This window comes from Rattus norvegicus, chromosome 5, assembly GCF_036323735.1.
Source record: "Rattus norvegicus strain BN/NHsdMcwi chromosome 5, GRCr8, whole genome shotgun sequence".
NCBI lineage: Eukaryota > Metazoa > Chordata > Mammalia > Rodentia > Muridae > Rattus > Rattus norvegicus.
Genome location: NC_086023.1, coordinates 128,163,731 through 128,185,951, shown reverse-complemented (window position 1 = coordinate 128,185,951; position 22,221 = coordinate 128,163,731). Strand labels below are relative to the sequence as shown.

The 22,221-nt window shown below is 45.0% G+C and overlaps 1 protein-coding gene and 1 pseudogene across 1 annotated transcript in view; one reads left to right on the top strand and one right to left on the bottom strand.

The window, feature by feature from the left end:
* Positions 1–22,220, top strand: part of Zyg11a (zyg-11 family member A, cell cycle regulator) — a 38,731-nt gene extending 16,511 nt beyond the window's left edge. Inside the window, exons 4-14 of the mRNA XM_233348.11 lie at positions 732–872; positions 6,659–6,835; positions 8,752–8,816; positions 10,175–10,274; positions 10,363–10,416; positions 12,567–12,728; positions 12,804–12,848; positions 15,669–15,863; positions 17,733–17,794; positions 18,470–18,567; positions 19,892–22,220. Coding sequence (XP_233348.6) covers positions 732–872; positions 6,659–6,835; positions 8,752–8,816; positions 10,175–10,274; positions 10,363–10,416; positions 12,567–12,728; positions 12,804–12,848; positions 15,669–15,863; positions 17,733–17,794; positions 18,470–18,567; positions 19,892–20,067 — 1,275 coding nt within the window. The 3' untranslated portion in view covers positions 20,068–22,220. The remainder of the gene's footprint in view (positions 1–731; positions 873–6,658; positions 6,836–8,751; positions 8,817–10,174; positions 10,275–10,362; positions 10,417–12,566; positions 12,729–12,803; positions 12,849–15,668; positions 15,864–17,732; positions 17,795–18,469; positions 18,568–19,891) is intronic.
* Btf3-ps13 (basic transcription factor 3, pseudogene 13) lies at positions 5,358–5,999 on the bottom strand (annotated as a pseudogene).
* Position 22,221: the final 1 nt, after the last annotated feature.

The window sequence follows — 22,221 nt, the reverse complement described above, 5'->3', positions numbered from 1 at the left end:
ATCCTGGGGCTGGGGATTTAGCTCAGTGGTAGAGCGCTTGCCTAGCAAGCGCAAGGCCCTGGGTTTGGTCCCCAGCTCCGAAAAAAAGAAAAAAGAAAAAAAGAAAAAAAACAAAACAAAACATGTTATCCTGTAATAACAGGGAAGAGGTGTAGCACGTGAGAAGTGGGGTTAAACCCTGAGAATGAGCGAGATCCTTTCCCCTGCCTTACCAGATGTTTCTCCTACATGAGTGCTGAGCCTCCTGATAGGCCTCCATGACTGTTGACTGTTGACTTTGCACATGCTCTGTGGCTTGTTTGATGATGTTTGCGTTAGGCACTGTACCCTGGGCTTCACGTGGTTTACCACTAGGACAAATCTCCAAACCACAGCTAGTTGAGGTTTTGTGGCTTTGATTTTTTTTTTTTTCTTGATTCAGACAAGGGTTGCTTATGTAGGACCTGGCTGTCCTCAAGTTTGAGACAGTTCCCTTACTTCTGTCTCCCAAGTGCTGGGATTCCAGGTACACACCACCCAGTCACAGTCTTAACTGGACTAGAGTTGCAGGGAGATGTATGTGATTCCCACATCAGCGCCTGCTTGCTTCATTACTGTACTGAGCTGCACATTTTACCCGTTGGATGGATCTGTGAGTGGGGGTTGAAGAACAGGGTTTGTTTTGAGCGTTGGCAGGACCCAGATGCTGTGTGAGGAGGTGAACGACCGGTCTGTAACTCCGTGTTTTTCAGGTTGCTGGAGGAGCCAACATGAGTCAGATTTCTGAAGCACTGAGTCGGTACAGGCACCGGTCATGTTTTGTGAAGGAAGCGCTCTATAGGCTCTTCACGGAAACACTTTCCTTGCGGGTCATCCTGCCTGTCGTGCTAAAGGTACCTTAGATTTTACCGTGTCTCACTCGGGCAATCAAAAATTGTTTACCCGCAGTCATGGTGGCCACAGCTTTCATTCTAGAGGCATCTGAAGAACAGGTCAGTTTGAGATCCAGGCCAGCCTAGTCTACAGAGTGAGCTCCAGGCCAGCTAATGCTACACAGTGAGACCTTGTCTCAGAAGCCAGAAAAATTGTTTATTGACCACTCACTACAGTAGCTCATTTTGTTAAATTGTTTTATGACAGTTTCTCTTTGTAGCCCCGGCTGGTCTTACTCCTTATTAATTGTGGGCTAAGTATACTCATCAAGATAGAATAGTGAGCCAAAAAATATGTGGGAAAGAGAAAAAAGAGAATAATTGTAGATTTAATTGTTCCATGTTTGTTTGAGCATCTGAATCTGGATGAGATCAACTTCCTTCTTTCTTTTTTAAGTCAGACGTAACCCTGGCTGACTTGGAACTCATTGTGTAGACCAGGCTAACTTCAAACTCACAGAGGTCCACCTGTTTCTGGCTCCTGAGTGCTGGCATTAAAGTTGTGTGCTCTCTCACCCAATTTTAAATCAACTTTTCCCCAGCCCCCAACTTTAATTCCAAATGTTTAAAATCTGGTCTGAGGCGGGCAGGAAGGTAATTGAAGCATTGTGACCTTTCCAGTGTTATCTTTTTTTTTTTTTTTTTTTTTTTTTGGTTCTTTTTTTCGGAGCTGGGGACCGAACCCAGGGCCTTGCGCTTCCTAGGCAAGCGCTCTACCACTGAGCTAAATCCCCAACCCCATTCCAGTGTTATCTTCTCTCTCTCTCTCTCTCTCTCTCTCTCTGTTTCTCTCCTTCCTTCCTTCTTTCCTTCTTTCTTTTTTTAGAATTATTTATTTTATGTATATGAGTAGTACACGCTAGCTGTCTTTAGACACACCAGAAGAGGGCATCAGATCTCTTTTTTTTTTTTTTTTTTTTTCTGGAGCTGGGGACCGAACCCAGGACCTTGCGCTTGCTAGGCAAGCGCTCGCTAGGCAAGCGCTCTACCACTGAGCTAAATCCCCTACCCACAAGGGCAACAGATCTCATTACAGATGATTGTGAGCCACCATGTAATTTCTGGGAATTGAACTCAGGACCTCTGGAAGAGCAGTCAGTGCTCTTAACCACTGAGCCATCTCTCCAGACCCAGTATTATATTTTCTACTTTTATTTATTTATTTTTCCTTTTCTTTTTTTCCGGAGCTGGGGACCGAACCCGGGCCTTGCGCTTGCTAGGCAAGCGCTCTACCACTGAGCTAAATCCCCAACCCCTATTTTCTACTTTTACATTCTTCTGTCCATAACTCACCCCATCCTTTTGTCCGTCTTGTAGTTCGGTTTTTAATTTTCTCTTTTGCTTTCCTTTCTTGCCTCCATCTCTTGTCCAGTGCACTTTGTAAGTGAAGTCTTCCAGTGTTGTCTCCTCACTTCCACTGCCCCCTTCATTTGTACCTCTTCTCTGCTGCTTTTTTCAGTTTTATGTCTGGCATCCCTCGGTGTTAACAGGATTTATTCTAAGGGGTTAAGCATAATCTGAATCACTGTAGAACATGCCTGAATCCTAGCTCTTAGAAGACTGGGGCAGGAGGATTGCTGAGTTTAAGGTCAGCCTACCTCCACAATGAGACCCTATCTGGAATATCCCCCGAATGGCATAATCTGGCTGATGTTTATGTCTGGCAATGTGTGTCACGGTCGCTTGGGTGACGCTCAGGAAATGGTCAGATAATTCATGATGCAGATGAGAAGTAAAGGTCTGGAGTCATCCAGCTAGTTAATGGCTACACGTGAACTTGAAGCAATTGCCGCTGCTCCTCAGTGTCCTACAGAATCAATGCTAAGAATAGGAAAAGTCTGATATTGGTCCAATAAAGCAAATAACTTGTAGCAAGGAATCGTTAATGGTGTCTCATGTAACCACAAGCTTTTCCATCTGCACCCCAGTTCCCAGATAGTTACTCAGAGGCTTTTTTATTATGTAAATGCCTAGGCTTAAGCTAGGCCAGCTCATACCTCAATTGATTATTCCATTCATTCATCCTATGTCTACCTCATAGCTGGTTTCAGCTGACTTCTTCCATCTGACTTCTTTCGATTCCCTGTGGTGAATCTTCCTGTGCTTGTATCCCATCATTCCTCTCTCTCTCCGCCTCGGATCATTAGCCATCAGATCTTTATTGACAGGTGATGCTTTCACACAGTACACAAGAGATGATCCCTGCATCTCCTCCTTTTAGTCCAATAAAAGCCTCTCTCTAACACCAGTAACCTACATACAATAAGAGCACGTATAAAAACTATCAAGGGGGGCTGGAGAGATGGCTCAGGGGTTAAGAGCATTGGCTGCTTTTCCACAGGTCCTGAGTTCAAATCCCAATGAGATCTGGTGCCCCCTTCTGGTATGCAGGCATACATGCAAGTAGAATGTTGTATACATAATAAATAAATCTTAAAAAAAAACCTATCAGATAAGAATTGCACTTTCTATCATAACATACACTACCAACCTAAAAATTGCTTAGACTGTAAGACATTTTCTTAAATCCTAGACAACTTAAGCCTGATTTTGAGACTGTAACACCATCAGAGACCTGAGAAGGATAAATATTACCTGAGTAAACAGGAAGTACAAGCAAACTGCTTCCAAAACTATAGCAAGGACAGAGGTGGCTGGATGGCTGGGCTGTCTGTCACCCAAGGTTTCTCTGTGTGGTTGGAGTGTCACCTTCTGCAGATATCGAAAAACTTTGCTGTGAAGCAGGAATTCTAAAGGACTTGCCTACCCTGTCCTTGCGAAGCTCGCTATGCCCGCTTGTCCTCAGCTGGGGCAGCATGCTGTCTGCAGCTGAGATAAGGACAGGTTTCTGCCCGGTGGCAGCTTTGTCACCTTTGAAGCAAACTCCATATGTTCATCATGTCTCACTGTCGTGAGAAGCCTTTTATTAATAAAAATACTTAAACGTCATATTCTGTAGATCTCTGAGGTTTTTGAAGATCAACTTTCTGTAGTATATCTGAATCGGCAAATATCGCTTGTTTCTAGCTATTTTCTATCTGTTCAAGTTTGAAAACATTTACAGGAAGCTAAATAAAGCTTTTTTTTTTTTTATTAACTAAACTAGTAGCTAACAAGACTCCACATGTGGTTGACTAAACCACTTGAACTTGTTAATTACCCTGAACAGTTTCGAAGACTAGGATTTTACGTTGCATTTAAATGAGTAGATAGAATACTTTAAACAAGAGTTGAAACAAATATGCAGTATATTATAGCAAATACATACCCTTAAATTATGAATATACAAAATTTCATGTAAGTATAAAATTATTTGACTTGTTGCTCTCTTTAGCTTAAAGGTAATTTAATTCCCTAACTTTTTGGGAATGAGGTCTTTCTCTAAAAACTGCCTCCTGCTGTCTGTGGGTGATGTTCTTCGTTGGGGACCCTAAGGACATTGGTGTATTGGCCAAGCCCTAGGAAAGCTAGCTGTGTCGCTTGTTGTCCAGTCTCTGTGTGGTGAGAAGTCCTTGAGATTTTTGTGGGAATTACGTTTGAGTTCATGTGTGAGGTGGGATCATCTGGGCTGCTTGGTGTCTGTTTTGTTGTTCTTGGTTTCCTCCCTCTTGTCCCGCTGCCGAGATCTTTAGGAGGTCTTCCTCTGTCAGATTTAATCTTTATTAGTTTTGATGGAATCCATAGCTTTTCTTCTCCTGTTGAAACAAAGGCAAAACCTCTTCCCCAACTCAACACGTTCCCTGCCTTACAGTCTGAGATTTTCACACGTGAAAGCTGATCTAATTCTTCAGTCCTTTCTAGAATCCAGCGTTGCTTCAGCGGCTGTGCTGCCTCTCTCGTGGGCATGTAAGACATTTAGTCAGTAAAGCGTTAGTCTGTCTCAGGGAGGTTCCTCACCCCCTTCTCTTCTGTGAGCATCTCCTTTACGGTCGGTCGTGTTCGATCTCTCTCTCTACAGCCTCTCAACCTGAAGGACTGTGTGATGCACCAGTAATGTGTTTTATACCACAGTGTTTAAAATAACTCTCATATTCTGATGGATGCATACATATGTTGAAGTGTCATCAGCCTCAATCTCTAAAGGAATCTCCAAGAGAGCCACTGTCTCTCAGTGCGAAATCTCAGAATCATTCCTTTCAGAATCCAAGGCAGAAGCCCCTTGGAATTCTGCATCGCCCGCCCGCATGGTGTATTAGCACATGTACATTTTTTTATTTTTAAGTTTCAGATTCTATAAAATGAAGCACATTCTGTGACATTGTTCTCAGGTAACTCTATTAAACATAATCTGTATTTTTTTTTAACCTTTTCCAAACTTTATTCCCAGGTGTCTTCAGCTTAATTTGCTGCAAAAAATGAATTAAGTATAAGCGAAAACTGAAAAAAGCTGCAGTGTCCGGGGGGCTTGGGCTTAAAAATATTAGAGATCTAGATAGATTTTGTCAGATCCATAATAAACAAAATTTTTTTAAAAAGGAGCCATGATATAAAACAGCAGCTCCTGTTGTAACTTCTGCCAAGGGTCACCTTCTTCAGATGTCGCTTCAGTTCAGTTTGCCGCATTCTTAGCTTCATCAAAATTCTCCACCAGATCTGGAACTTCATCCTCCTCCTCCTCTCCAGTAGCAAGTGCTACTTCTCCGTCCACAGATAGTTCGGGCAGAGCTACAGCCGGTCTCCTCAGACTGGTCAGACCGTCTGCACCAAGCTGGTTTAGGATGCTGGGAAGCATTTCTGTCAGCTGCTTTGCTCGGCGTGGCCTGTCATGGTGAAGGTGTTTGCTGCCAGAGACGCCTGGACTTTAGGGTTGTTAAAATGGACCACTGTTCCTTGGTTTGTAAACATGTTCACCTCTTCAATACCAGAGATACTGTTTACCCCTAACTTCTTTAAGGAGAACTGCAGTTTTTCTTATCGTCTGCTGTGGCTGTTCCGTGAACCACCTTCTTTCTAGGAGCAGTTCCTGTCCCACCAATGCACGAGTGTTTCCTGGTTCATGATCGTTTCTTTCATCTTGTCAGAGTGGAAATGGGGCCGCACGGGGTTCTAAGGTTCACGCTCAGGGGGTCTCGGGCAGACCAGCTGAGATAAGGCGGGCAGACCAGCTGAGATAAGGCGCACACACGCGGGGACGCCAGTAATCTGTATTCTTAACTCAGCATAAGTCTTTTAATCTAGGAATTTAATAGCCTGCCATTCTGTAATTTCGTCATAAGGTGGCCCTGTAGGCTTTAGAGCAGATTCCTCTGAAATTTCTTCATGCTTCACAGGATTGTCTTAAATTTTGCTTTATTGTTTGTAACTTAGCTAGGATGTTTTTCAGTTATTTCCTTATCTAAGTCTTCTTTCTTCTGATCCCTCCTAAAAGGGACATATAAAATTGTAATTGTTACTGAAAACAAAAATTCTTTGTATGTTGAGAAGTGAAACAAAATCATAGGGGATCCAGATGCATTGTGTCATTGCATTTTCTCTTTTTTTTAACATAAAAGATATTTTTCTTTTTAATCTCTCTCCACTGGACTCTTGCCTGTTGCAGACTTTCCCCCCCAAGCACCAACGTAGATTCAGGCCCTCGTGGCCGCCCACTCTCGGGAAGGTGGCGCCTGGCTGCCCTGAGCTGCCACCTTTCTGGCTCCTGGCCATTGCCAGCTTTTCCCATGGGCAAGGCTCAGTCCCTCTGTAGCTCCTGTGAGGTGCACTAAGGCCCTACAGTCGAATCCCACTAAAAGCAAATTTATCTTCAGCTTGTGGCTATAGGAATGAGGAACCATCCGTTGGATCTGCCAGTGCAGTTCACAGCCAGTGCTTGTGCCCTCAACCTAACACACCAGGGCCTGGCCAGGGGAATGCCTGTTCGCCTGTTGTCAGAGATCACCTATCTACTTTTCAAAGCAACGAAAAATTTCCCCTACTACCAACAGGTAATTTGAATTAAATACTTGACTGATTTTTAACTTTAGAAAACATTTATGAATATATGTATTATTGAATTGCAGTTTTTAAGGATAAAATGGGACTTAATGTTATAGAAAGAAGCAGGAAATATGGATAAGAAATGAAGCTGATAAAGCTTGGTGACGCACGCCTTTAATCCCTGTCCTTGAGAGGCAAAGGCAGGCAGACTTCTGCATTTGAGGCCAGCCTGGTCTACAGAGTGAGTTCCAGAACAACCAAGGAAGGCTACACAGAGAAACACCATCTTTTCTTTTCTTTTCTTTTTTTTTTTTTTTTTCCTTTTTTTCCGAGCTGGGGACCGAACCCAGGGCCTCTCGCTTGCTAGGCAAGCGCTCTACCGCTGAGCTAAATCCCCAACCCCGAGAAACACCATCTTAAAGAACCAAAAATACAAACATAAAGACAAAATCATTTGCTAAGAATCATCTATTAACACATCAGGCGAGATGTGGTGATGCCCACCTGTAATCCCAGCACTTGGGAGGGGGAAAGCGTAGGATCCGGATTTTCAGGCCAAGGTCAGCCATGGCTACGGGAGAGCCCGTCTCTAACAAACAAAAACCCCAGCAGGGGAGAAAGTTGAGTTGGGGCCGACAAGTTGGCTTAGGAGGTAAGAGTGCCAAACCTTAAGACCTGAGTTTGATCCTTGAGACAGGTGATGGAAGGAGAAAACTACCTTCCAGAAGTTGCTTCCTGCTTCCTGTGCATGTGTGTGCTAAAAATGAAAGCCATGAAATGTTTAGCAGCAAATTTGACTCCTTAGTAATCAAAGATATCTTAGGTTATAAACAGCAAAGTCTATGAATTTTTTTTCTTTTTTGGGGGTGGGGACATGTGTAGCTCAGTGAAAGAGGACTTGCCTAGCATATGTAAGGTTAAGGCCCTGCTTTCCAGCTCGCTCCAGTACCAAAAACCAAAGCCATCACCATTGAAAGTTCTTGGGCTGGCAATGTAGCTCGGTGGAATGGGCGCTTACCCAGCATGCATGAGGTTTGTCTTAGTTAGGGCTTCTTTCTCTCTTCAGTTTTTCGAGACATGGTTTCTCTGGGTGACCCCGGCTGTCCTAGAACTCCCTCTATAGACTCAGCTGGCTTTCAACTCAGAGAGATTCCCCTGTTTCTGCTTTCTTCTGAGTGCTGGGATTAAAGTTGGGCGCCATCACCACCCAGCGATGTAATGTACTTTTTAAAGGACTCCTGTCTGACAAGAAAGAAGTGAACTACTGCTACGTGAAACATAGGGTGAATCTAAAAACATGAGTCAAGCAAAACATACTGAAAGAGTGGGTAACAAGAGTCCATTTAAATCCTATTTCTGGCAGTAGCTAAAGTAAAGACATCTGCCACCATCCTGGTAATCCAAGGCCAATCTCCTGGTCCCACATGTTGGAAGAAGAAATGGATTGTACCAGGTTGCCCTCTGACCTCCATGTTTGTGTGCTATGACATGTGTACATACAGACATGTATACCCACACACACACACATCCAGACACACACCAAGTTAAAAATAAGAGTTGGTTCTTAAGCTCATCAGTCATGTCAGCCGTGTGTGTATGTATGTGTGTGTGTGTGTGCGCCTGTGTGTGTGTGCCTGTTTGTGTGTGTGTGCCTGTGTGTGTGCGCGTGTGTGTGTGTGTGCGCGTGTGTGTGCACTTTTGTGTTTTGCCTGTATGTATGCCTGTGAGAGGATGTCAGATCTTGGAGTTACAGACAGTCATAAGCTGCCGTCCGGGGGCTGAGAACTGATCCCGGATCCTCTGAAGAGCACTGGTTGCTCTCTTAACTGCTGAGGCGTCTCTCCAGCGGTGGCCCGGTCTTAACTTTCTTTCGGAATGGAGTATCACATTTGCTTATGAATGTTTGTCCTTTGTTCCCTAAAAGTTACAGAAGAATTGCCTTCTCTCCTTAACCAGTTCCAGGATTCTTATGGACGTTCCATTTGACAGGCAAGTAAAGGTAGAGCGTCATCTGACTGAGCTCGGGCCAGCCTCACTGGTGGTCCTGGCTTCGGATTACTAGTGTAATGGGGGCCTGCCTGGTTAAGGCTGAGGTAAGGTGTTGGGCAGAAGGTTTTCTTGAGCCTCTTTCACAGAGTGATTGGTGGCATCCTGGTTACACAAATCCAAGGGACTCCAGTGGGGCTAGGAAACACCAAGCTCTTCTAGCCCTCCTCCTTCTGCACAGAACTTCCTCTTCTGTAAAATAATGGCTCTTTAAGAGGATCAGATAGGAATATAGCTGTGCTTTGAAGTGTTGTGAAGAACTTGTTTCTGTTATTTTTAGTTATTCACATTTTTTGAGATTGTCCTTCTGAGGTGTTATGTAGTTACGTAGCTATTTCTTTTTTTTTTTTTTTCTTTTTTTTTGGTTCTTTTTTTCGGAGCTGGGGACCGAACCCAGGGCCTTGCGCTTCCTAGGCAAGCGCTCTACCACTGAGCTAAGTCCCCAACCCCATACTGTAGCTATTTCTATTGAGGTTTTTGGAACGTAAACATTTGGGGGCTGTTGCCAGAGGGCAGAGCAGTGAAGTCTAAACTGAGCGCTGATGGAGTGAGCCGCTAAGGATGGGTGACTTTGTTCCTGCAGCATTTTCGTACTATTTACAATTCAGCTTACAAATTACACATTGCCTTATTTTTCTTCAGTCTTTTTGGGGTATAGAATCCCCCCCAACCTCCCCCCCCCAATGAACTTTTTCTGGACTGCCCATCCCATGTTTTATTTATTTATTTATCCCTGGAAGGCACTTCTCTTGGGCTTTCTCTGAAATGTTCTTAATTTTTTTTTTAGTGTATGTTGTATACAATACTGGATTTCATTGTGGTGTTTTCATACCTGTATAATATACTTAAGTTATATTCATTTCCCATTGCTTTCTTGTTTCCTTCCAGCCTGAGCCTCTTCTTCACAACTAGTCAGTCACCCTTCTGCCCTTCATGTCTTTGTGTGAACCAGTTAGCTTGATTCGACTAGGAATACTTACAGGAGGATGGGTGAGGGGTTTATTTATAAGGAGGGGGCATGGGCAGCTTATCAGGGGCCACACCACTGAAGAAAGTGTCCTTCCCTCTGCTCTAAGCCATTAACTGGGTAGGCTTAAGGGATGGGGCCCTCTGAGGCCCTCTTCTGTAAGCATTTAACAGTGGGGAGCGTCTCATTGGAGCTGGGCCTCAGGGCCCCTCTGCTGTCAGTCTTTAACCACGTGCATACTCTAGGGAAAGAGAATAAAGGATTATTTCCGCTTGTTATTTATAATTTTGTAAACTTAACCTGATTGTGAGGAAAAATATGTTCTGCCTTTCAGGTTTGACGCTGCCAGGCTTGTTCTGAGGTGGGTGTGCAAGCGTGAGAGCCCAAAGATGCAGATGATGGCAGTGAGCATCACCTCCATCCTAGCCCTGAAGGTGGGCGTGTGCCACAGTCACCATTTCTGCCCCTCCCTGGGCTTGGGAGAACTTTGGCGATTCACTTGGGCCTTCTGTTTGCTTTCAGCTCTCACCTGAGGAGATCGAACAGTTCCAGGAGGAGCTTGCTTTAGCAGTCAAGGTGAGCTGCTAGGCTGAGGTGGTCACCGCCCCCTCCTGTCCTACCCTGCTTGCTGGGAATCGATCCCATGGCCTTGTAGCGGAAGCATATCCTTGGCCCTTAATAACTGTGAAAATAGAAGAAATTTATCAATGTGGTTTTTAAGTCCTTTTATTCTGTAATAAATAGAGAAGAGGTTATGTGAAATGCAGCAGTGTTTGAATGGGAAAGGCAAAATGGAGGGTCAGATCCAGCCAGATATGAATCAGATGAGGCACTTTTTTGAGGGAGTTGGGGGTTTGAGACAAAAGTTTTCCTGGCTGTCCTGAAACTCACTTTGTAGACCAGGCTGGCCTAGAACTCACAGAGATCTGCCTGCCTCTGCCTCCAGAGCGCTAGGATTAACGGTGTGCACCACCACTGCCTGGCAAATGCCACTTTCTTGAATAATAATAGTCATAATCTAGGAGAGTGAAAATATGGCACCTTAATATTGCGGCGAATAGGAACTAGCACTGGGGAAGACGGGAGGATTGCAGAAGAGATAGAGCAAAAACCTCCTGACACTCAGAGCGGGCTGGAGAAGTGACAAAGTGGGGAAAGGCACCTTGCCACCAAGCTTAACAACACGCATTTGCTCACTGTCCCCATATGGGAGGAGAGAACAAATTCCTGAAAGTTGTCCTCTGACCTTCATACATACAAAGTGGTACATGCATTCTCAGGCACACGCACATGCACATGTACATGTATGCACTCACACAATAAATAAAACTGTAATTTAAAATATACTTTTAAAGACAATGGTTTAAAAACACTCGAGCCCAGGTCTGGCACTCAAGCTCTTTGTATGAGGGGGTAGGGGGGTAGGTACCTGTTTTACAGTGAGCCAAAAGCCCTGTGTCCTGCTCTGTCACTCTCTGCTTTACTTCCTGGAGAAAGGGTCTCACGCTAAGGGTGGAGCTAGGCTGGCAACTAGCAAACCCCAGGTTTTTATACGGGTGCTAGAATTCAAACTCAAGTCCTGATGTTTACTTAAGAAACAGCCAGATGTGCCTGACCCAGTATAAAAGGGGCTGCTTGCCCCTCATCACTCTCTTTTGCCCTCTTTCCTCTCTGTTCCTTCTCTCCCCATTTCCCTTCCCCTCTCACTCTCCATATTTTCATGGCTTGCATTTAACCCCCTCTCACTCTCCCCTTGCTCCCCTCTCCTCCCTCAATTCCCTTCCCCATGCCCTAAATAAACTCTATACTGTATATTCCTTCCTGTGCTGGTACCTTAGGGGGAAGGGATGCCTCATCCCTGGTTTCCTTTTCTTTTTTATAAAATACAACAAGAAGTCCTTTTTTTTTCTTTTCTTTTCTTTTTTTCTTTTTTTTTTTTTTTGAGACAGGGTATCAGTATGTAGCTTTGGCAGGCCTGGAAGTTGATATGTAGACTAGTTTGGCCTAAAACTCTGCCTTTCTTTGCTGGAATTAAGGGCACGTGCCTCCATGCTTAAGATGTACTCTAGGGGCTGGGGATTTAGCTCAGTGGTAGAGCGCTTGCCTAGGAAGCGCAAGGCCCTGGGTTCGGTCCCCAGCTCCGAAAAAAAGAACAAAAAAAAAAAAAAAAAAAAAAAAAAAAAAGATGTACTCTAGCCTGCTGGGCAGTGATGGTGAATGCCTTAAGTCATGGCACTTGGGAGGCAGAGGCAGGCATATCTCTATGAGTTGGAGGCCAACCTGATCTACAGAGCAAGTTCCAGGACAGCCAGGGTTAAACAGAGAAACCCTGTCTCCAAAACAAAACAAACAAAAAACCAGAAAGAAGACAGAGGGAAGAAAGTGTCCTTATTCACTGAGCTAACCAGATGTGGTGGTGTACAACTTTAGTCCAGCACTGGAGGCCAGAAATGGGATTCTTTGAGTTCAAGGCCACCCTGGTCTACATAGTGAGTTCTAGGACAGCTAGGGCTACCTGGGAGAACCCTGTCTCAAAACAAAATGCAAGATTTATTTTATGTATGTCTGAGATAGGTATTTGTGACCAGGCCGGGACTAGAACTGAAAAGCTTCATGTGTGCTACAAGTACTCTATGAACCAAGCCGTATTACTAGCTCCACTTGTAGGACCCTCTTCCCCTTCTTACACAGAAGTGAGTAGGTTTAACTCTGTCTCTGGCTTTTAGGAACTTCTAACAATCATCAGACAAAAGATGGCTGAGAATTTAAATGATGTCACCCTCTTGTTTACTCTGAAAGCGCTTTGGAACCTTACGGATGAGTGTCCATTGGCCTGCAAGTACTTTATTGAAAATGAAGGATTAGCAACCATCGTCCAAGTCTTAGAGGTGGGAAGACGGGATTGCGTTTTGATATCAAGTTCTTTCTTCGTGATAAAGTAACCTGAGTATTCTTTCTTATAGACATTTTCAGTGTCTGCAATACAGAGCAAAGTGCTTGGACTTTTGGTAAGATGAACTGATTGAATTGACTTTAATTAAAACTCATACAGCACCTACTTTGTGATGGGCACTGCTGTAGTCAGTTTAAATGCATAGATTCATTTAATTTCCATTAAATTCTGAGCAAACATAACCCTTGTATGGTAATTCTGTTGCTGTGAACAGCCTACATCTTAGTGACTTAAAATAGTAGCTGTCTGGGGCTGGAGAGATGGCTTAGTGATTAAGAGTACTGGTTGCTTTTCTGGAAGACCTAGATTTGATTCTTAGCACCCACATAGCAGCTTACAATCATGTAACTCAGTCCTGGGGGATCCAATGTCTTCTCCTAGCCTCTGTAGGCACTACATGCACATGGTATACAGACATACTCAAAATAAAATCAAAAGTTAAAAAAATAATGGTAGCTCTCTTATTTACTGAAAACTCTGTAGATGTATTGTACCCAGCTGTAACTCCAGTTCCAGGGAGGAAAACAAGTTTGAGGCCAGCCTGGGCTCCATAGGAAGATCCTGACTCAGAAATCAAAACCAACCAAATGAGAGAGACTAGGAAACAGCTTAGTACAAGAACGTGAACTTGAATCCCCAGTACCCAGGTAAAGAGCTGGATGTGGTCTGTAATCCTGGCATTGGAGACACAGAGATAGGAGGGAAAATAAAATAAAATAATAAAATAAAAACAAAAACAAAAGGCTCACAGCCTAGCCAGTCTAGCCAAATCTTTTGTGCTCTAGGTTCAGTGAGGAATCTTGTCTGAATAAGTAAGAAGATTGATTGAGGAAGACAGCATAAGACAGCATATGTTGACCTCTGGCTTCCATACACATGTGCACTATATACCTATATACACTCTCTCTCTCTCTCTCTCTCTCTCTCTCTCTCTCTCTCTCTCTCTCTCACTCACTCACTCTCTCCCCTCAGGAACAAGTGGGCCTATAATTTGGTGTCTGCAGTTGTGCTGGTCTTGAGGAGAGATTTGTGTGGCTGAAATATCTAGATGACCTGATCCTGCTGTCAGAGAGATGACACTATGGTCTGCCGAGTCTTGTGGTTTAAGAACCTCAGAGTGGCAATGGAGGGCAGGACCTCACCTACAGGACCTTCCCAGACCCTGCTTGTATCCTGCTTGCTAATGTCAACCAAGGCAGTTGATAAGATCAAGCTGGGATTGAGGGCAGTGGTCATCCCTCACGGGAGGAGCAGCAGAATCCCATTGCTAAGGAATGTCAGAAACAGTTATTTTCGAGCTAAGCAGAGTCATGTGTTCAGACTGCACTCCGTCTACAGTGTGCAGGCAGGAACCGTTTGTCTTGCGTTGTTAGAAAGAGGGAGAACCAAAGAGCAAACGCAGGCAGGCGGCCTGGCTCCAGACTTTCCAATGGGAGCCCACTGGTTCTCAAGGCACTTAAATTTTCAGAAACTTCTAAAACCATTTGTCTGTGCTGCCTCTTGATCAAGATATTCCATGGTTCAGAAATTAGGAGTGGCTAGAAGAGTTGGGAATTTGGAGGAAAAGTGGGAAAAGGGAAAGCAGTAGAAGATAATCTCAGGAAGTTGAACAGGAACCTTGTAGTCTTCGATGGGAAACGCCTTATATGCTAATACAACAGTCCTTTTGTCCTCCTGGGAGCCTGGTAGACTGCTAAAGACTTACAAGAGCGTTTGATCATCAGTTAGGCTAGTGGAACTTGTGTCTCTTTGTTGGGAACTAATGCGTTATTATCCAGGGCTCAGCTGCAGAAGGAAAGACTGAATAGCTTGGACCTCAGAAAGAGGCCAATGGCTGCCTCAGACTGGCCCTGAGGACTGAAGGAGTTGAGAGGCCAATGGCTGCCTCAAACTGGCCCTGAGGACTGAAGGAGTTGAAGTGCTAACTTTACTTTTTATCGTGGTTCAACTTCACCCCTCCAGGCCTTTGTAAAGCCTCTGAATACAAAGCACCTAATGGGTGAGGCTTCAGAGTTTAGATCTCTTCATGCAAACCTCTCCCCTCTGGTATGAGCAGGTCCTACCACTTCTTCCTTCCCCACCAACAGAGGGTGGTGCCTCGGGTAGGCTGTCACATCATATACAACCCACAGAATCTCCACTGCCTCAGAATGTCAGCAAGGATGTGCTTGGAGAAGGACAGTCACATTTCCAGGAACTTCAGACATCCTTTAAGAGTTTAACAGGAAACTGAGATCTCAGTCCTGCAGCCACAGGAAATGAATTCTGAGTGAGGCTGGAAGTAGATTTGCCTCACTGGAGTCTCTGGATAAGGATGTGACAATGTGAGCCCTCGTGGTAGAGACCCAAGCCGAGTCATGCCCTCTCTCTTGCCCTGTAGGAGCTGTGAGGTGGTAAAAACATTATTTTAAGCCAGTAAGTTTGTGGTGATTTATTACACAGCATAGAGGATGAATGTAATCTGTTAAAGCCAACAGGGCGGCAGTTTTCCTTTTTAAATTACAATGTTAATTAATGTAACATTGAATTAACCCCAGCAATGTAAAGCATCTGGCGAGGCCTAGATTTGAACTCCCTAGTTCAAGCAGTTACTAGCGGTGCAAACCTGTCAAGTTTCTTGGCAGGATTGGACATTAACTGAGAGATAATACAGACAAAGCTGTTTGTCTTCCTCTCGCGCTGTGCCTAGCACTTAGTAAATGCTCTACTCTGTGATTCGCTGTTAATGATTGTGGTCCTCAGGACAGGGTGGATTGGGAGGGAGGTGGGGAGCTGGGGTAAGTGCTGGGACTCCTCGTGTAAAGGGAGCAATGGGGAAGGTGCTAGTTCCTCATCCTTTTCCTGTCCTGCTGTGCTCTGCCCTGCTGCCCTGTAGAACAACATGGCTGAAGTCAGAGAGCTCTCTCCCGCGCTGGTGACAGAAGATTTGATGGAACACACCGTCAGTTTGCTCCACAGCAGCGACATAGAAGTGAGCTTCTTGGCTGCAGGAGTAATAGCCCACCTGACCTGTGACAGACAGCAATGGCTATCCCACAGCCCGCGAAGGCGTGCTCTTCTCCAGGACTTGGTACAAGAATCAGTCTTTACAAAATCCAGAGTAATTTCTTAGACAACTTACTTTTCTTTTCTTTTTTTTTTTTTTTTTGAAGAAATGAAGTTTATTTGGGACGTGGGAAGGTGTCTGGGGAAGGGAGTAGAGGCAGAAAAAAAAGAAAGAAAGGAGACAGAGAAGGGCGGAGGGAGAGGGAGAGGGAGAGGGAGGAGAGGGAGAGGGAGAGGGAGAGAGGGAGCCAACTTACTTTTCTTGATCATGAGTTTTAGAAAAACTCTGCGTCTAGTGAATTGCCACTCATCCCATTAAATGTTATTAGCAATAATTTCTTAGTTTTTCTGTTCGGATTTTGTTGTTTATTTTTGAAGTACGTTTCTTTGTGTAGCTCAGACTCTGCTTAGATGCATGGTGGTTCTCCTGCCTTTGACTCACTGCTGGGCTTTTGGATTGCCAGTGTGAGCCACCATGCCTAACTCAAACGATAGTTTCAGAGTTTTGTATTTTTTTTAAAGTGTGTGTGTGTGTGTGTGTGTGTGTGTGTGTGTGTGTGTGTGTGTGTGAGAGAGAGAGAGAGAGAGAGAGAGAGAGAGAGAGAGAGAGAATACTTCCTGTATGCAACTGCTTGTGAAAGCCAAAAGAGGGCATTGGGTGTTGGAGTTGCAGGCAGAAGTGAGCTGCCCAAAGTGCTTCTGGGAACCAATCTTTGGTCCTCTACAAAAGCAACGAGTGCTCTTTTAACTGCCAAGCCATTTCTCTCACATCTATTTTTTTTTCTTTTTTTTTTTTTTCCGGAGCTGGGGACCGAACCCAGGGCCTTGCGCTTGCTAGGCAAGCGCTTTACCACTGAGCTAAATCCCCAACCCCCTCTCTCACATCTAAATGTTTGTATTTTCACATTTTCCTGGGAGCCAGTGAAATGTGTAATGAGTGGAATGTATCAGCTGGGATTTCAGGTTGGAGAGGTGTGGATTAGGTGTCCTTAGGCAGAGCTTACACAGAGAAGAAACTTCTGTTTTCATGGAAACAGCCAGAAAGGCTCAGGAAGCCCAGTGAAGGAAGAAAGTGGGGACAGGGCTGCCTCAACATGGAGCATTTAGATGTCCTGTTCAGTGTGGTTTTCTCACCCTTAATGGCTCATCAGGTTGCCCTGATCAGAACCTTTTTGGGAAGGTCAGGCTCTGCTAAGCCAATCATTTGAACCTTTCAGCCAGATGCCTGGTGGTTTTGTTGTTTGCTTATTCAAACATGGCCTCACTCTGCAGCCCAGGCCGACCTGGGGCTCCTGGCAGTCCTAGTTCCTAGAAGAATTAAGGAGGCAGGTGGTGGTGCACACCTTTAATCCCAGCACTTGGGAGGCAGAGGTAGGCAGATCTCTGTGAGTTTGAGACCAGCCTGGTCTACAGAGTTCCACGACAGCCAGGGAAACCCTGTCTCGAAAAACAAAACAAAACAAAAAGATTTAAGGAAAATGTATAAGTAAATGCACAGTCAGCCACTATCTCTAAAAGGGGGTCTTTGCTTTGTTTAAAAGATTTTTTTTTAACCTTTTAGGTTATATGAATGGATGTTTTGCTTACACATATGTCTCTGTACCATGTGTGCAGTGTCTGTAAAGGCCAGAAGAGGGCATCAGATTGCCTGGGGATGGAGTTACAGATGGTTGTGAGCCACTGTATGGGTGCAGGACCTCTGGAAGAGCAGCCAGAACTCTTAACCCACTGAGCCATCTCTCCAGCTCTGCTTTAAATCTTTTTAAAATCAATCCCATTTTAAAAAAATGTTCAATGTGTAATGTGAAATAGCCTATGTGGTTATTATTTTAAGCAATAGAATTAAACAACAGCACACTCTACTCTTGGTTTCTCCCTCTCTTTTGGAGTACAGCACTTAACCATCCAGAACTGGCCAAGTTCACGGTGTGACATGTCAGCATTGGTGACCTACAGGTAATTTTAAAGTATTTAGCGCTTCAGTCTGTTCTTCTGTGTACTCTGCAGTGACACAGTGATAAGGAATTACACCAAGTGGCCTTGTGCTCAGATCCTGTGGTTCAGAAAATTCTAAAAGCTTTAAGGCTCAGTTTTCTTATCAAGGGAGACAGTGTGAAGTTGTTCCTCCCTTCCTTAGATATGGGTCTATTGCTGCAAGGAAAACACCATCACCACAAAGCAGGTGGGAAGGAAGGAGTTTATTTGGCTTAAACTTCTGCATTGCTGTTCATCATGGAAGGAAGCCAGGACAGGAACTCCAGCAGGCCAGGATCCTGGAGGCAGAAGCTGATGCAGAGGCCATGGAGGGGGCCGCTTACTGGCCTCGCCTTGGCTTTGTTCTGCTTGATTTCTTATAGAGTCCTGGACCACCAGCCCAGGGATGGCACCACTCAAAATGGGCTGCCCTCCTCCCCCATCACTTATGAGAAAATGCCTCACAGCTGATCTGTGGAGGCATTCCCTCAACTGAGGCTCTTTCTCTCTGATGGCTCTAGCTTTTGTCAAGCTGACACACAAAACTAGCCAGTACACCCCCCTATATAGACTGCATAACAGAACAGACCCTCTAGGGAAAATACTGAAACTTTTTATATCCTAGAGTCCTAAATTGGCATCTTTGTATCTTTTTAGATCTTTCAAAGCATTTCCCCCACTCCTTGTCAACTTCTCTCAGCCAGAAGTTCAGCGCTGGGCACTGTGGGCCATACATCATGTTTGCAATAAAAACCGTATGTATTCAATGTACATTCACAGCAGTTGTTTTCCAGTTAATATCCTGTGTAATGAGTGAGTTTAGAATTGTTTTAAGACAGTGTTCTATCTACCGAACAAACAAAAAGAGTAAAGCCAGGCAGTGGTGGCAGTGGTAGCACACACTTAATTTTGGCACTTAGGAGGCAGAGGCCACGGTGGATCTCTGAGTTTGAGGCTAGTAGCCTGGTCTACACAGTAATTTCCAGGAAAGCTAGGGCTACACGGAGAAAGCCCTGTCTCCAAAACAAAACTAAACTAACAAGCAAGCAAAAAAAAAAAAAAAAAAAAAAAAAAAAAGGAAAGAAAAGAGGAACTCTTTCCTGGGTCAAGGGAGACAACCCAGTGGGTAAAAACACTTGCTGAACAAGGTTAACAGCCTGAGTTGGATCCCCAGAACCCATCTGCCTTTGTCTTTGTCTCACTCTCTCTCTTTTTTTTTTTTTAGATTTATTTATTCATTTTATGTATGAGTACACTGCAGCTGTCCTCAGACATACCAGAAGAGGGAACCAGATCCCATTACAGATGATTGTGCATGTGGTTGCTGGAAATTGAACTCAGGACCTCTGGAAGAGCAGTCAGTCCTCTTAACTGCTGAGCCATCTCTCCAGCCCCTGTCGTTGTCTCTTACTGTTGTTCTTTTACTGTAAAGAGACACCCTTGGGCTATAAAGAGAATGGGCATCTAGCAGTGGGGGAGGGACGCTCCTGAGCTGGAGGGAGTTGGGGCAGGGGAGGAGGTGAGAAGGGTAGGACTTTGAAATGTGTAGTGTATTTGTGATCCTGAGAGAGCCCGGAGGCCAGCATGAGCTTTGATATGCTAATAGGCACCACAGTAGCCGTAGGTCCCTTCTGCTAAAGGTCGGGGGAAATGATTGCTTTTGGGAGAACAGTTTCACAAGGTCCTGGGAAGTACTGGCCGTATCTTACTGCCAGAAATCCACCTGTAGTTAAGGTTCAGTTCATTGGAGCTCTTTGGAGTTGGTGAGTTGGAGTTCCCTTTGGACATACAAGGAACCAGCAAAAGCAGTAAGTAAGTCACAACTGCTGAGCCATTTCTCCAGCTCTGGTGTGCTCCTTTTCCTAAAAGCTAGACCTAAAGAGGTTTGAAGCATAGCGTTGTCTGGGAGAAACACACTATAATGACCGTCTGTGGTTTCATCATGTCTAATTACCGAGGAATTGACTCATTTTTACCTGTTAATTCCTAGGCCTTAAAGACTTCAGTCTTTCTGCGAATGTGGTAAAATGTGAACATTTAAAATGCCAGTTGTCCATGGAGTGTCTGTTTTTCTTTTAGCTAGCAAATACTGCAAGCTGTTGTTAGAGGAAGGAGGACTTCAGCTCATGTACGACATCCAGGAGCACGATCAGGCCAGTGCCCAGGTGAGGCAGATGGTGTCCTCCATCCTGAAGGAGTTCAGGATGCACTTCACAAGCTTCCGGAGACCCCCACAACCCCAGCGCCCTTTTTGACCTAGGGCCCTTTTGCGGGTGCTGCTTCTTAAAGACAGGACTTTCGTCTCTTGAGTAATGGGATTTTGAAACCAGTTTTTGGTTTACCAGTTGTTGGCATTTATTAACTGACTGTCTTTTGCTTTTCTCTGTGGCAAAAAGATTGGGTCCTTGGCTGGGCAGTGGGAGGCAGAGAGACAGGTGGATCTTAGTGAGTTCAAGCCCAGCCAGGACTACACAGAGAAACCCTGTCTTGAAAAAACAAGAAATGATTGGGTCCCTCTTATTCCTTCAGAACAGGGGAGAAAACTTTAGGGAGACCTTGGTGTTGTTCATTTCCTCAGCTGCTCCAGGTTAGCAGTGGCTGAGTCTGGCCTTGAGCGCAGCAATGCTACTGCTTCAGTGCTGGGGCTGCCAGCATGAGCTGCCAGACCCTGACAGCTTTAACTTTCTTTTGTTTCTCCTCCAATCTGAGGAATCAGATCATTGAGTGTGTGTGTGAACATGTGGGGTTGAAGTGCAGGCCTGGGGCTGAGGACTGAAGTGAGAGAAAAGAGTACATTGGAAATCCTCACTTTGGAAAAGCTATGTCCAAAGCTGAGAGAAAGATGAAGGGCCCCAGAAAGGCTGCAGAACATTTCAGTGGATGCTTTTCCTAATGTGGACACAAAAGGGGGTGGTTTTATGAGAACCAGCCCTGGCAGTAATGAACACCATCTGCAGTTGTGCCCTGCAGAACCATTGAGAAAGTAAATAGTAAATTCCTCTTTGGATATTAGAGAGCTTTTTTCTTTAGATTCTCTTCTCTCTCTCTCTCTCTCTCTCTCTCTCTCTCTCTCTCTCTCTCTCTCTGTGTGTGTGTGTGTGTGTCTGTGTGTCTGTGTGTCTGTGTCTGTGTCTGTGTCTGTGTGTTAGTGGCCTGCATGTTTGGGCACCATGTGTGAGTCTGGTATTCACCAAGATCAGAAGGCAGTGGATCCACTAGAACTGGAGTTAGGATGGCTGGGAGCTACCACATGGGCATTGGGAACCAAACCCCAGTCCTCTGAAGAGCAGCGGATGAACTTAACTACTGAGCCATCTCTGTAGGCCCCTGGGTATTAGAGTTTTGTGCCTTTAGCTAGTGTGGTACGGACCTAAGACATTACTCTGTGCACGTGTGTTTGTGTTACATCCATGCGTGCGTCCAAGTAAATGCCTGCAGAGGCCAGAAGAGCATTGAATTTGGAGCTAGGGTTACAGACAGTTGTCAGCTGGGCTGGGGACCAAGCTTGGGTCCTCTGCTCGAGTAGTAAGCACTGTTACTCACTCACTCTTACCCATCTTTCTGGCCAAGTCTCTTAACTGGAGTTGTAGCGTAAGCCCTCTCTGAGCATCAGTTGAGGAAGGAACTCATTCTTAACTATTCCAAGCTACAGTCCCAGCAATGAGAAGGAACAGGTAGATGGATCTGAAGTTAAGGCGCCTTGGCTACATATCACCTTGCTTCTGCTCTTCACTGCCTCAGATAATAAGGTTCTTAGTTTGTGAACCTGGGTCCTAGTACCTGGGAACACTGTATTCCCTTTGCTAGCGGGAAGGTGTGAATGGGGGTATCTGGTATAGTCTGTTGGCATTTCATCTAGGCGCCTCCCCACAGTTGCCTGGCAACAGCCAGGTGTGCCTGACTCACTATAAAAGGGGCTGCTTGCCCCCTCCTCTCTCTCCTGCTTTTGCCCCTTACCCTCTTTCCCCAACCCCCTCCCCTCTCTCCACATGCTCATAGTTGGCCTTTACTTCCCTACTCTGTCTTTCTCTGTTACCACCTCAACTCCCCTCCCCATGCTCTAATGAACTCTATTCTATACTGTACCTGGTACCTCAGGGAGAAGGGATGCCTCAGCATGGGCCATCGGAGGCACCCACTTGCCCCAAACCACTGTCCACCAAAGCACATTCCTTCTCTCTCTTTTTTATAAAACACAACAACAGCATCTGTCTAAACTGGTACTGTTTTTTCCCCAACAGTCTTCCATTGTCCCAACCTATGCTTCTGTGACTCCAGACCAGGGTTGTGCTGAGGATGCTCACCAGAGCTCAGGTCTTGGTAGAAGATGAGGCAGGCACTTAGGTGTGCAGAGGTCTGAGGAGCTTGTTACCTTCCACCTCACCTTTGCTCGAGCTAATGCAAATGCC